Source organism: Centrocercus urophasianus, unplaced genomic scaffold, assembly GCF_019232065.1.
Source record: "Centrocercus urophasianus isolate 14NV4802_14NV808 unplaced genomic scaffold, USGS_Curo_1.0 seq_14, whole genome shotgun sequence".
In the NCBI taxonomy this organism is placed as follows: Eukaryota; Metazoa; Chordata; class Aves; order Galliformes; family Phasianidae; genus Centrocercus; species Centrocercus urophasianus.
The window spans coordinates 9,867,949-9,883,583 of NW_024884586.1; the positions used below are offsets into that span (position 1 = coordinate 9,867,949).

General features: G+C 37.6%; 1 protein-coding gene across 2 annotated transcripts; it reads left to right on the top strand.

Moving 5' to 3' along the window:
- The first annotated feature begins 7,629 nt into the window (after nucleotides 1–7,629).
- Nucleotides 7,630–15,635, top strand: GAL (galanin and GMAP prepropeptide). Of its 2 annotated transcripts, XM_042814473.1 has the most exons (7): nucleotides 7,630–7,733; nucleotides 7,918–7,998; nucleotides 8,639–8,693; nucleotides 9,666–9,737; nucleotides 10,129–10,215; nucleotides 12,708–12,785; nucleotides 15,270–15,635. In XM_042814473.1, the coding sequence occupies exons 2-7, from the start codon at nucleotides 7,918–7,920 to the stop codon at nucleotides 15,320–15,322; spliced, it is 426 nt and encodes a 141-aa protein (XP_042670407.1). In that variant the 5' UTR covers nucleotides 7,630–7,733; the 3' UTR covers nucleotides 15,323–15,635. The 2 variants fall into 2 exon arrangements, with proteins under 2 accessions (XP_042670407.1, XP_042670406.1); XM_042814472.1 differs by lacking the exon at nucleotides 9,666–9,737 and having other exon boundaries at nucleotides 15,270–15,632.

Genomic DNA, 15,635 nt, shown 5'->3' on the forward strand with positions numbered 1-15,635 from the left:
CCCATTGACTTCTTTTATGGTACAGATTCAGGTACCAACTAATACAAAAAACAAAACAAAAACACTGTATTTGCTTTTTCTTTTTTTTTCTTTTTCTCTTTTTCTTTTTTTTGTTGTTGTTGTTGTTGTTGTTGACATTTATCAACCTCCCCTATGAGGACAGGCTGAGGGAGTTGGGCTTGTTCAGCCTGGAGAAGAGAAGGCTGCGGGGTGACCTCATTGCAGCCTATCAATACCTGAAGGGAACCTACACCCACGAGGGGAGTAAACTCTTCAAAAGGGCTGACAACAGCAGGACTAGGGGAAATGGATCCAAGTTGAAGGAGGGAAGATTGAGGTTGGATGTTAGGGGGAAGTTCTTTACAAGGAGAGTGGTTAGGCCCTGGAACGGGCTGCCCAGGGAGGTTGTGGATGCCCCGTCCTTGGATGTGTTCAAGGCCAGGTTGGACGGGGTCCTGGGCAACCTGATCTGAATGTGTGTGTTTGGTGGCCCTGCTAGGCAGGGGGGTTGGAACTACATGATCCTTGAGGTCCCTTCCAACCCGGGTGATTCTGTGATTCTGCGATTTATCTCAAGACAAGAGGAGCTTAATGGAGGCTATGCATTCTGTTTCATACGAACTCTGTGTCAAAGAGCACTAGCAGTGACCTGACTTTCTCCTGTTGCAGCTACAAACAGTTTAGGACATGTACAATGATAGGATATTGCAACATAGAAAATTCTAATAAATCTAAAAGCAAATTGGAAAAAAAGTCCTCTTGAGCACAGCCAAACACTGGAGCAGGGTCCCACAAAGGTTGGGGACTTTCCACCTTTGGCAACACTCAGAACTCAGGTAAGGCTCTGAGGTTAGAGCTCAGAGGATGTGCTACCTACAGAAGCTGATCTAGACAACTTCTTCAGCTTGTTTTCAATTTAATTACTGTATCAACCTACGAAAATCAAAAGAAATTCAATAGTTCAGGAAGTATTAAGTTAATTAAAGCTGATTTGTTACGGATTATGACTTAAGGTTGGCGGCATTCTTCATTTCTAGCATTTTCCAAAATGCTCTGAGGCAAAACGAAAAAAGAAGACAGCAAAATGATGCTGATAAACTATTTTCCTTCAGGAAAGCAGACTAAAGAAAGTACAGATAAAACGAGACAAGGACAGAGAGTATGAAAAGGGGCATTGGTTCTACAGCAGTGCAAAAGAATGACAAAGGAAGAGTAAAGGAGATTAAGAAGGCAAGTAAGGGAAGCTGGCAAGTAAAGATGCTGCATGTGCTGGGATCAATTGCAGCAGTAACAAATGCAGATCATGTCGTAGCATAAATAGGCCGGAAACACTTGTAAGAAATGTGCTGTGCACAGGTCTTGTTCACACAGATAGGCATACAGGCAGACTGGAGAGACTGTCTATTTGAAATGCTTCACTTCTGAAGTATTAAGTAGGCCTGCATTATACATGACACCTTCCCTCAATCTGCTCTCTATAGAAGCCCCCACTTAAATCCCCTAATACTAGGTTTTTAAGAGTCCTTTTCTACCATATAGCTATTAAGCCTTTCCTAATAGCCACCCTCGGCAGATTTTTTTCTTGCAGATTAATCCAGTCCTACTTATTCCCATTAGACAGGGATAATAATCAATTTTCTTATTGTTTAGAGGAATATCATTTGTGGCTGCAATTATCTGACATTAATTTAGGCCCCTAAAGGTGAGCTACATGTCAAGCATTTTATTGCAATTGATGGATAGTTAGCCAAATGGGTCACTGCAACCACAAATAGATGGTTATATTAGCTTAAGTGGTGTCACTCTTGACCGTATTGATTTCCTCTCCACCTATCGTAGGAGCTTGATATCTAACTCATATATAAGTAAGTTCCTCAGGCTAAGAAGCTGAATCCTACCCTGTATGTCCTATACTTCTTTATTCTCTAGAGTTTTCTTGGGGAACGTGATTATCTCAGACTCTCAAATGCATTTTTTCCTGTAATAAGAAAACTTGGGTAGGAGGCAGTGCTAAGCAAATTAAGTTAGTGCGATGGAAAATTCAGTCTGATCTGGACCATAATTTACTACAGTCTTGCTAGGGCTGTTTAAGAGATTTGTTGGGGAATTTGTTCATGTGCCTTTTTCTAATACACCATTTTAACAGACTGTTTGCACCTTAATAGCCTTTGCTTAGTGGTTTTGGTTTGCCTCAAACTTTCAGCCTTCTGTTAATTTCTCCCAAGCAAATAAGCTTCGCCTACCCCACGCTGGCTGAGCAATGATCTAAATTAAGAGCACGGGCTCCCTCTGTAGCCGCTGCAAAGAATAAGCATTATTCGTGCCCACAAAAGACAAAAAGCCATGTACTCAAACAGAAAGTAAGCAGCTTTTTTTTTTTTCCCCCTTATTGAATTCATAAACATTCATTTTCAGCGATTGGAAACCATTGCATGGGTATCTTATTTAATCTATGCTGTGCTATCATTGGCATTTTTATTCTGCAAAGCCATGGAAAATGGCACATGCAGCACAGAGATACTGACATTTCTCCCCCTTGCTCCACATTCAATCTTCAAATTAAAAAAAAAAAAAGGCCAATATGTCCAACTATATGTCAAAAGTTTTGATGGAAGCTAGGATCTTGGAAGCTATTAAGCATTTGTGTTCCCACTGAGAATCAGAAATGTTGAGTGCTCAGCACACATCAGGATCTCAGCATATATCCTAACAAATGTAACAGAAGTTTTGCCTCCTCCTGAGTCAGAAATGAGAACAAAGATCATTTTAAAGCAAATTTCAGCTTTGCCTGATCTCTTCTGAACCACGTATCTCAACAGACCGTAAGATTTGTTACTTCTATCAGAACTGAAATGCTACATTTGAAAGTGGGCTCACTGAGAATTGTTTTAAGCCTGAGATAAAATGATTTTGGCTTGGGAAACTTTGGGGTTGGTTTGGTGTTTTGAAGGTTTTCAGGTGTGACAGGGAAAAGACTTAGAGGAGAGAAATCAGAGCATTACTGTTTCCCTATTTCTTTTTCCACTGAGAAGATGTGGGAGCTGAACTCCCTGTTCAGCTAACATTTCCTTGTGTTAGACCAAATGTGCCAAATCCTTTCCACTTCTGGAAAATTTTTTTTGTAAATTTTAAGAGATTTCAAAGCCACTGCAGAAATTCTGACAGTTATAATGCTGTTGTCAGATAAGGATCTAATGTTACTTGCAACATATGCAAGATTTTATTTTTTACAAACTGAGAGGGAGTGTCTCTGAAAACATTCCCTTCCTTGAGGGGCCCTATAAATGACAGTGGTGGAGCAGAGGCTCTACTACATACAGCCTCTTCACCCAACTAGCAGTAATCTGGGGATGCAGGAGACTAGAAAATACAGTAGGATGTGCAACAGGTATTGATCCACTAACTAAGAGAACCAGAAACCCTGACAAATGGTATTTTCTTAGAATTTCTATTTCAGAATCTCAGGGCTTTTCACAGGTTATTAGATAAACTCTCATCGAGATAGCTTCTATTTCAGTCTGCCATCTTTAGGAAATTAAGCTTACGTAATTGCATTGGCTGGCAACCTGTTCTCAAATGGTTTGAAGCTGTTGGCTAACCCTAAAATCTGACAAATATTTGATTTCCCTTTAAGTTTAAGAATCATCAATCAAGATTTTACACAGTATTGTTGAGTGTATAGCAATATGCAATATTGCAATAATGTAATAATGTAAAATAACATGCAACATATATTTTTTGAGAATATTCCTCCAAACCTTTTATTCTATTGTTTGTTTCTTAAATACACAAGTGGCCTAAAATCAATGTGCATCCTGAAGTAAAAAACATTTTAAAAGATATAATATGTGATAATTTTGTTGTATTGATATATGTAGTGTGAATAATAGCCCTATTAACACACTGATTGATGTAAAAACAGGAAATTATTAGTTGACATCAGTGTAATTCAGAACAGAAAATGGCCCTTCATACAGAAGATATCTATAATATTTAGTTCTATTTGACACTGAGCTGCAGGTGGTAAAATGGGTAAAAGATACTCTCAGTGAAAATTGCCTACATTTTTCAGGAATTACAAATTGGAAAAGTGGGAGAAAAACAATAGTAAAAGCTCTGGAAGGATGAAGAAAATGACCTTTCACTTATTACTACCTTTTTCCTAAGGGAAAAAAAAAAAGCCACAAAGAAACCCCCCCACCATATTTTCAGTTCCATATTCATTAAAGCAGCAGCAAATTCTACACATAGAATCATAGAATCACAAGGTTGGAAACGACCTATAAGATCATCCAGTCCAACTGTCTCCTCATCACCATTGCCACCACTAGCACTAAACCATATCATGCAGCACGTCATCCAGACAATGAAGGAGCAAAATAATCCAGAGGTTTCTCAAAGACTTAAAGAGTAAGCTACCTTAAAAATGATACAGTTGTGTGATCTACATGACTTTCAGGTTAAATGCAATGTCATCAGCTTCTGCCTTGTTAGGTTAATAACAAGCAGCTAAGGTATCAAAGAGTGGGGTAATACTGCTGCTCTGTGACACGGCCTTTATTTACCAGCAAACTATCATTACATTTTTAGATCACTGAAGCTGTTCAGTCTTGTTGGCATCTGGAATTCTTCATTGCTCCTAGATACCCAAAGCTGTCAGTGTCTATACTCGACTGGAAAGAAATGTCTTTCCCATTCAGAATTAGATTTAGTCCTTTGAAGCCTTGCACTTGTGACCTCCATACTCACCTATGGTACACTTGTGTACTCAGAGTTAAAACACCAATCTGAAAAATCTACAATAGTTTCCAGTGCAGAAAAAAACAGAAAACTCAAGTTGTTGGTGGCACTGCAAGTCAGTGGCCCACTAGTACATACTGAAATAGACTCAGAGATAGACATCTCCACAGCTCTTAAAAGAATCAATTCTTGTTAGTTGGATGATGGCCTCCCCCTAATAAAGCATTTTTTTTCCTGTAACATCAAAGTTTTGCTGGAATTACACCACCATATGGGAAACAATTTTGTCTTGTAACTGATCTCTCAAGTTTAGAATTCATTTTCATTGCTTATATAAAATTAGAGATTTTGCATACATATCTGAAGATGATCTTTAACAGTATGGTCACACTTGATACCACCTGGGAAGAAAAACTCATTTTTCATGAAACTGATCATCACTCTGTGAATAGTTCTAGTGTCTTATTTACTATATCCTTTATCCAGGCTGTACAGCTTCAATAAAGAAATAGCAGAATGATTTCTTCCTTTTTCACTTATTATCTCTCAGCAAGCTCTACAGGGAAGGAAGCTACTGTATCTCCAGCTCCTGCCAAAACATACCTCAAATCCACTCTTTTTTTTTAGTGTTTTTCCAGAACATTATATAAACACTCATTCATAGCTGCTTATGGTTTTTGCCAATGAAAAATAAAATAAATCATATTACCATATCCATTGCATCTAGAAAAAAATTCTTGCTGTTCAACACATACTATCTTAGGATTTAACACTTCTTCGCAAAATGAAACCAACAAATACATCAGTGGAGGAATCTGCATGCTGAAGAGCCATCTCAATGGGAAAATAAACCATGTAGCTGAGCAGAAGGCCATTTTGGAAGCTAAGCAAGAAAAGACAGGCTTCAGACTAAATTCTAATTCTTCTCTCTAAGCAGCAAGGTTTAGAATTCTTAAAGAAGAAAAAAAAAAACAGGGAAAATTGTGGGAATGAGAACATCAATTGTAGGAAGGACTGATAAAATTGTTTAATTGACACTAACCTAAAGATAGATTGACACAAAATGTATAATGGGCAAATGATGGATTAAACGCTTGAGTAAACAAAGAGGCTTCCTTTTCCATCTGACTCTAGTGAAGATGAAGAGGTCATTTGCCCCTGAAATTTGACAAGATGCAAGAATTGTGATGCAAAGTTGGAATAAAAAACACAGGTTAACACACATTGTTTCAAGTACTTTTCACCGGATCTTGAACTAACAAACAGTAGTCAAAGATAACAGAATTCATACATTTTTATAATACTGCTTGAATGCAAATTCTGACTTCGCTTTAATAATTTCTGTAATTACGCTCGAATAACACAGAGAAAACACTTTGTGTCTCAGAGATGCTTCAAGTTTCAAAGATTTCTGAGATGTCAAGAAAGCTAAGAAATTTCATTCAGAAGTACAGTTTTGATAAAGAAAAACAACTCTTCACAAAAAAAATACAGTGCTGTTTTCCAGATCTATCTATACTGAATTAAAAGGCTAATGTGACAGCTGACAGAACATCCTCAACAAATAATACAAAACAACAAAGCAAATTTCTTGCTTCCCATTTATGTACATTAGCGTTTAACAACTGTATAAAATAAACTTCATTCAAGCAGTTTTAGATCTGGAATTCAGTGATGATCAGATAATCGCAATGCTGTGGCTTCAGACAAAAGAAGTTGGAAAACAAAGCTACAAGACACAGCTTCTGCCATTAGCCAGTAATATGAACATTACATTAAGTAAAAAATGCTATTTGCTTCTAAACTAGTAGAAGATAGGATATTGTATTACCTGCTAGCAGCCTTTACTCTATATCCAAGTTCACACACACACTATAAAAGTTTGCAAAGAATATTAAGCATCTTCAGAAAAAGGAGCTGGAAGTATAACATTCTGTACAACACCTCTTAGGCTCTTCATACTGAAAGAAGAGTTGAGGGGACTTACACTGAAAAAATATGACTTGGCAGGGTATATTCCCTGACACTGGGAAATGACGTTGGGATCTTTGCCTCGTAATTTGGTTTTGCTCATACATACACTGGCTATAAGCACAAATAAGATAAACAACTGAAATCTCACAGGCTGTAATTAAAATGCTGAGGCATGCCTCGTCACTGGGGAGAGCTTCATTACTATCCTTCACGCAAGACCTTAAGGACAAGAAAAAAAGTGATATCTCAGATACAAAACATTGCTGTATTGCAGCCTAGGCAATGAACAAACAAACATATTTCTGACCCACTCCAAAACTAGCAAAGAAGTACAAAGCAGCAAGAAAGTACAATGACTGAGAATCTTTAGCTCTATTTGCTGTGATGCTGGGGCAAAGGCATGCGAGTCAAAGGCATTTTAAGGGACCGTGGGATGGGGAGTGCGTAAAGTCTTTTGCCTTCCCAAATGCAATGCCCAAACAGTGCAAATCTTGCTGGCGGGCATCACACATAGTTGTTTGTATTTAGTTCTGCTTCCATAGCCGATTCAGTGAAAAGCGAGCTGAATTCAGCTACGTCTGCTTGGTCTCCACTGATAAGCACGCTGCAGCACATGCCAGACTGCCCAGGACAGAGCTCCTCTCACTGCCAGCTAGCCCAGGGCCACCCTAATTATGGCTAATTGCCCGGACAGTTATCTCTCTGCAGCCTGCGTCGTGCTTCCAAAAGCCTCTAATTGAATTGCTATAATTTTTGCCCTTCCTAATGCAGTGGGTTGGTGAGGTAAAATGACCCACGGGAGGCGGAGAGTGGGGGGGCTCCGCAGCCCATAAAGAGCGGAGGGGACGAGGGGAGGGTGTGCAGAGCCGTGTCCGTGCACCGGGGCCATGCAGTGAGTGCCCACGGGGAGCAGCCATCGGGACATCTCAGCATCCGTGGGACATTCCGGCATCAGCCGTGGGACAGCCATCTCGCCACCTGCCAGCTCCCTGTGAGACACCGTTGTGCCCCAGCTCAAGGTACTCAGTCCCTTCCCACCTCTCAGCCTTGTCCCACCGCTCCCCAGAGGGAATCGGGCCCCGCGGGACGAAGGCTCATCCTCACCCCTCATCAGTGGCCAGTTTGCTCACCTGCTATGCGGATCCAAGCTAGAAGCCAGGCAGCGAGCGACTTGAAGCTTACCCTGGCGCGGTTTCTTTTCAGATGCAGAGGTGTGCGGGTTTCCTGTTTCTGTCTTTAATCCTTTGTGCCGCCCTGTCAGAAACATTCGGACTGGTTTTGTCTGTAAGTATTCATCTCCCGTGAGGGTCCTTTCCACTGGGCAGCATCCGTGCCAAAGCTGACAAGCGACAGTGAGCTCTTTCATGATATACCCTGTGTTTAGAGATACAGCAGTGAGACAAGATGTAGCACTCATACATTTGGGGCTGTTAATTACTTAAATACCAGGCTTTTGAATAATAGCTCCCAAGTCACAAAGAATAAGAAACAAAGGTCTAGAGCAGAATTCAATGGGTACCCATCCCTGTCTGACTCAGAAAAGGTCAGATACGGACCTTTTACAGAAACTGTCACGTAAACTCAAGCAATTAAAATTTTGCTGTTTGCTAAATGATTATCAGGAAGCAAACTTAAAATGCAAAGTTAAAATTGTTACCTCCAAACTGTGATTTGCAGTTTCAATTATATGATGGGAAATATTTGCAGTACATGGATTTCAACAACAAAACCACTAGAGGAGGCAGGAGCTAGCAGTAGTAAATGCTTTGATATTATTATATTATTTATTTTTCACCATATTTCTTGTATTTCAAACCTTCAGAAGACACTTCTGGTAAGAGAGCATCCATTTGGGTGCTGTTTGCCTTCTTGCCTTCAGAGCATAGCTCAAGCACTAATCCACTTGCATTTTTCTTTCTTTGAGGCAAAAGAAAAAAGGGGCTGGACTTTGAACAGTGCTGGTTACCTACTTGGGCCACGTAAGTCAAGCGCTCTTTCTCGTACTATTTCAAAACTCAGAAGTTTCTTCTTGTAAAACTTTTTGTTTGTTGTGTGCTACTCACTTCTCTGACTACTACACTGAGCTTGCAAAGACTGAATGCTTGTTCAGATACTTATTACGTGCCTATTACAGAGCTGAGTTGCCTTAGGCAACAATTGTTTTCAGAAGAAGAGTCATGCTGTGAGACTTTATACACAGATGCACATCTAAGGCACTCTTTGTGCTACTGATCTGTAATTTCCATATAGCAAATACTTCATTTTACCTTTTTTCCCTTTTTCCTGGAAGTGTTACAAGACATCATAGCATCCCAGATGTCAGAGGAAGAGTGACAGAATGTGAAATTCTGGCATTACTCAACTTATTTCAGATTTCAGTTAAAATCTGTTTGAAAATGGCTTTAATATACTACTATTAAAAAAAAATAATAATAATCCAAACAAATTAAAACAGTAACAAAGTGCAAAGTCATGGCTGTAACCGTAACACTTCATTGTGTGACACCAGGTACATACTATCCAAAATACAGCCACACATACTGGTTCACAAAGATGAAAGATCATTGGATTATAAGAAAAAAGATAGATGCTGTGTGTGCATCTGTAAGAAAATGCATGTACATTGTAAGCAAAATGGAAATACAGTGCTAAGCTGTCTCAAATATCTGTCTTTCATCATTATTTCTGGTTAATGTAATTACACTTTTTACCAATGTTTGTATATTCTCAGTCTCAGTGACACATGACCAATGCTGCAGCACCTACTGTAACTCTCCATATACAGACCACATAAAAGGATACATAAAACTGATTAACGCATCTTAAGTGTGTTAATTGGCATTGCAAATTTATGCCCCACAGCAGATCTAACCAAACTGACAAATATGGAAATGTGCTTTTCAAATGCCGTTTATCTAAGACTGGGTAATAGGAATCATCCTTTGTTGCAGGTCGTATTGATCACCTTTTAATGATAAAGGAAATGCCCATTGCAAGGGGGAGAGAAGAGGCACCAGGGGCATGTAAGATAGTTTACATGAATAATCTTCAAAAATTTATCTGCAGCTTATTCTTTACGTAAACACCTCAGCAACACTTTCTAATAGCAGGAGAAAGGATAGCAAAAACAGCCTTCCAGATTACACCCAAATGTACAAACTTATGTTTTACTTAGACCTTCCATTGAATTCAGTGACAGGTTTGACAAGTATGTACATGTAATGCAGGACAGAGTCTGAAAATGATAAAAATCGTAACCACAAATGTGGAAGAAAGGTTATTTTAGTGACATTATTTTTTTTGTACATAAGCATCTAACAAAAGTGTTCATTGTGATCTTTTCATTAAAGTCCATGAGAGGTAAAGGTTGCTGCCAAGTCAATTAACTCCTCTGATTTCTAATTTATTTGTCAGATGCAGTAGATAACCACAGATCTTTTAATGACAAACATGGTTTCACTGGTAAACGTGAAATACAGCCTGATGAGGATATAAAAGCAGGTAATTAAATTCTGAAAGTTAGTACTGTTGATTTTTTAAGATGTCTTAATTTATTTACTGTCATTGATCTAAGTTAACTGCTTAGATATAAGGCTACTCCTGCACTTTTGCAGATATCCCACTAAGTACTGGTGAGCAAGAAAATTTAAATTTCACCCACTCAGACTGCAAGTGTGCTTAAACTCTCTGTTGCCTTGGGAAAAGTGCCATAATTGTATTACTTTAAAAGCAGTATGATTTATTACACTTTAAATACATTGCTTTTTCTTTCTGCATACACAGTTCAGTATGTCAGACTTCACCCCAGACAATCAAGAGCTCATTTTTGTCTAAGAAGTGAGATCATTCTTTCCAGTAGGGAAATCAACAGAAACAGGCAAATATTTTTTGATTCTGATATTACAGAGCTGAAACCAACTGAATTAAAACTGTATGGCACTGCTTATGTTAGAAGATTGTCAATCATTTAAAATACACTCTCCAAGTTAAGTTTCACAATGTTTCTGTATTTAAGCAATTTGCATTGTTTTACTAAAGCTAGAGAACCGGCTTTGCCCAAAAGCTAAGGCAAGTCAATTAAAGTAAACTTAAATTAATATTTACCTCAGTTTTTGTGTTTCCAAAACGACTGCCAGTTTAGTGCTGGTTTGTAGTTATATTTTAAAACAACAACACCCAAACAAGAAGTATTTCCTCAACATCGGTACAAAGGTAATACTTCGCCAATCAGAAACGATAATAAAGGCAGGCAGCATTTGCAATCTAACAGAATGGTGCACAAGGCAATGCTGCCATTTGTGAATAAACTGCCAGCTCCTTCACTGAATTATATGATATTTAACAATTTTGGAACTCTACGGAACTGCTGCTTGCCCAAACTTACAAGAAAACATAACCAAACCTGTCTGGGTGGGACCTAAAAATACATATAACTGCCTCTGTTATTAACCGTATTTTAGATGTTTTTCTCTTCAAGAAATGCTGCAAGCTCTCCTGATAAACTTGAGCTTATAAACTGTATAAGTCACATAATATTAGACTAAAAAAAAAAAAAAAAAAAAAACCAGCCCCCAAACCCTACCAAAATCTATGAGAACATTTAAGGAAAAACCTTAAGCTACAAAACAAACAAACAAACAACTGTTTTGTTGCTAGAGTCTGCAAGTAATTGGCTATACAAAATCAGTCATATATACTCAGTGGAATGTGTGTATTCTCAAGTCCCTAATATATATATATATATGCAATAATTATCAGATGACAAATAAAATGTGATGACTAGTATGGTCATATTTATCATCATAAAAATCCATAACAAATGAGATCAGAATAAAATGAAATTAAGAATTTCAAATGAAAACACAAGTGTTAATTACATAAGAGTTAACATGTTTCTGTCCATCCAAAGGCTGGAAGCTAAGACATCTAAACACAAACTTCCACACAGATCCTTAAATGCTGACTATATCAGAAACTTTCTTGCTTTACGATTTCCCATCAATATTTTTCATGTGGGCTGTACAGCTCCCTCTGATCTGCACGTCACTACAGAAATGACTCATTTCTACGGTCATGGAAGAATTCCCCCAGCACTCACCAGCTGCAAAACCTGCCTTTCAGACTATTTTCTGAGATGAAACATGTGCTCACTGATAACATCAAGGGACAGTATTTTCACCAGTGTGATAATGGACTGTGAGTCAGATTCTGCTACCCATCTCTTCTATACGTAGAGAAGTAAAACACTCTGCAAAATTACTACAATTTGTTCTCTAATATGGAACAAGCTTCCACCTCGTTGATAAAAAGCAAGATGTCGCCACTTTTTAGGTTTTTGTTTGTTTGTTTTTAATACACACAACATATAACTCATTTTCCCAAGTAAACAACAAGCTTTGAGAACACTTGATTATTGGAGCATTTTAAGAAGTATCAAAAAGCCAACTTGCACAAGATTAAAGAGAGTAAATAGTACTTGTTATACATATACAAAAGCACATCTTTCTGAGCTTTTAGATAAGCCCCAGACCCAGTTGTTAGGACTACAAATCACTTCTGTATCACTTAACATCTCATTGGGAACAATGTCAGACCTCATGCAGAACTTTTAACTGTTTTGTAAAACTGATGAATTTGCTACATTGACCCTTCCCTTTCATCTCAAGCTAGCAGACACAAAAGAGGGAGTTGAGAACGAAGGATAACTCTCCTCTACAATTGAGGCTCACTGGCCTCAAGAATCATGACCATTAAGCTGTCAAAGTAGTTCCTCTGCAGCAATGGCACACAAAGTGTGCAATTTCCATTTTGAGAACTGCAGCTGCATACCTGAAAGTTGCTTTGCTCTTCCATGAAAAGTGATGTTCCATTTTAAGGATTTTTTTTTTCCTAGATTGTCTTTCCAGGATCCTTACGAATTTAGTCACAGTGTTACATGCAATTAATAGATACACTTACGCCATATTCAGTAATGACCAATTTATTTTTTTTAGGAAATCTTGGAAGACCACTGGCTGACGAAAACATTGTGCGCACAATAATCGAATTTTTGACTTACTTGCATCTCAAAGGTAAGTGAATGACTTTTAAATCCAGTTACTTTTAGCAGAAGCACGGAAGATCTGTTTCTGTTGGCCTTCCTCCTGTGACATTCAGGACTAGTCTTGCATGTACAAGTCTGCAGTAGATTTGCCTGTATTTCTGGGAGCAAGAGGGGGAGGAAGGGAGAGGAAGTCAGTTCTCCTTTAACATATCTAGGAATACATCTGACTTCATGAGTACAAGCAGTCCTGTCAAAATGCAGGCGAATGGATACCCAGCACAAGAGGTTTCTAGTACTACTTGATTACTCCCAGCACTGTGAAAATAATAAGTTACTGTTAAAATGTTACGGAGCCAGCTCACAGCTAGTTGAAAACAAAGTAAATACGATCTGACAATACACGAGTTATTAAAACCATTTAGTAACAAATTAAAGAAAGGCTCAGTTTACCTCCAAGAGCAGTTGGCTGAAATTCAGATAGACTTGCTAGCAATGAAGAAATGCATCTCCCTTTTTCCTTGCATTCTCCAAAAAAGCCACATCATAAACCTGCAAAAACACTAAGCTGCATGTTAGCAAACAGCTCAAAATGCTGCTGGCAAAAGTATAGGAAGTCACAGAACTCTGGCAAGGTTTGTAAAACTGAGCTCACAGCTGATCTTGTCAGAACAGCAGTTTCATTATATCATTAGGTAAAGCAGAATTCTGTCTGCTTCTGATTTTGTTCATTTTAATCACAATTCTTGGTTTCTTCATAAATTTCTCAAAAAAAACTTCCACACAAAGAAAGACAACTACATTTTTTAAAATGTCTTCTGCCATCCTAAAACCATCTAGGAAATATTTTAAAAGTTAACGTATATTTGCAAAGAACATAATGAGGAGAAAAAAGATATTTTCTTTGCAAGTGATTGCAGAATTCTCTGTTTCAGGAAGCAGGCCATCTATAACTTCTATACTCTTCCCTTTGAATACAACAATAACTTCTATACTCTTCCCTTTGAATACAACAAATTATAAGCAATTTTGTCGTGTGCATATGGTGTGGAATAGTAAGAATATGATGTGGAATAGTAAGAAAAAACAAGGTGTTATATATCATTTTCATTATAAAAAAAGACATTCAATAGACCTATGAAATTTCTGTATGCCTAGGAAATAAAATTCTAGGCACTCTGGCATAATTTTCTAAATGATTTGCATTCACCAAACCAAAATAATTTTCACTATTAAAAACAACAACCCAATGCTTACTTAATCAAATCTGCCTTTGTTACAAAAACTCTTTACAGCTAGTGCTAAAGGCCTGAGAGAATTCAAATATATACGTATGTTTAAAGAACATTATTAGCACGTATATTCACTGTGGATAAATAAAGAGCTTGTTTAGCACTGAAAAGGAGCCCTAGACATTTATCTCCATACCTTGCTGTCTGAGCCTAGGAAAGCAAAAGCAATAACTGGATAAAAAAGAAAAGAATTCAAAACATGCAGAGTGTGAGAGTCCACTGTGGTGAATAGGCTAAGACCTACTGAGCTGTTGGGCAAGAAAATAAAATGCATCTCATAGAAATACAAATTATTTCTTCCCTGGGACGAATGAGAAAAAAAAGTGTAGAATAACTGTAACTATCAATTCCCTATTTAGCACAGTAATGCCAAACACCTTCTTTTATTCAGAAAAGATTGTACTGTTATCTGTCCTTGGAATACAGGAAAATGGTATCTCCAGAACATATAAAAATGGCTTTTCTTTGAGATAGTTCTTGTATTCCCAGGTTATAAAAGACAGAATATTGTCACACTGTCCCCTAACCTAATACCTAACAGGTATTGCCAAAACCTAGTACAAACTTTTACACCAAATCAGATTTGTGAATTTTGGAGGTGAAAAACATACTTTGATACTACACCTCTGTGGTGGAGATGCTTTAACCTTTTCCCTCAAATGTCACCTTACCACATTAAATATATTCAAGTAGGTATGTTCCTTTGAAGGTGGTGTGTGAACACACTCATGGAATTCAGCATCAGGGAATGGTGATACTCAGATTACATACAAATTTCTACCTATCTACAAGATGAAGTGACTGTTTCAGGTATTATCTCTATAAGAAATGCCTTAGAGATCACAAAAAGTGGCTTCAGCCATTTTTCTTGAAAATTACTCCCTCCGGTTTTAAAGTCTTGCCCATGTAAATCTGGAAGTAGAACAGCATGTGGCTGTCACTAATATTAAAACCTTTGAAGCTTGATATCAGTAGTGTCATCTGTCAATGTAATTTTTTTTTTTTTTTTTTAGTAACATTACAATATTTAACAGGCTGTTAACATTTAAAAGAAATAAGAAGTTCAGAAAGTAACCTATCAAAAGTGCAAAGATTTGCCACTTACAGTTAACAGGAAATATTTTTAAAAATGTGTACTACTGCAACTGGATCTTATGATTTACTTGACAATGTTATTATGCATACTTACACATCTGCTAATTCATTGTTTTCCTTCTTCGAAGAGGTGGGAGCACTTGACAATTTATCTTCACCAGAGGAAACAAACCAGTCTTGAAGAAGAAAATATTTTTATTCTGTTGTAGTGCAAATCTGATTCAATTCTAAACAAAAGATCCAGAAGAACAGAAGATGAGACGTATTGTTTTCATTAATCTGAGAAATGGTAAATGATGTTCTGCCTCTTTGGTTTTGTTTTTCTCTCCTGCAATGTTATGGTGTAAAGTTTTGGCTTGGTAGGTAAATGATAAAATAAAAATAAACAGCAACGTCTTTGTTCTGTTTCCCTTTAACAAGCACACGATAATTCACATACAAAACCCAGGCTAAACGAAAAGATTATGCTGCATCTCTACTCATAAAATAGAACA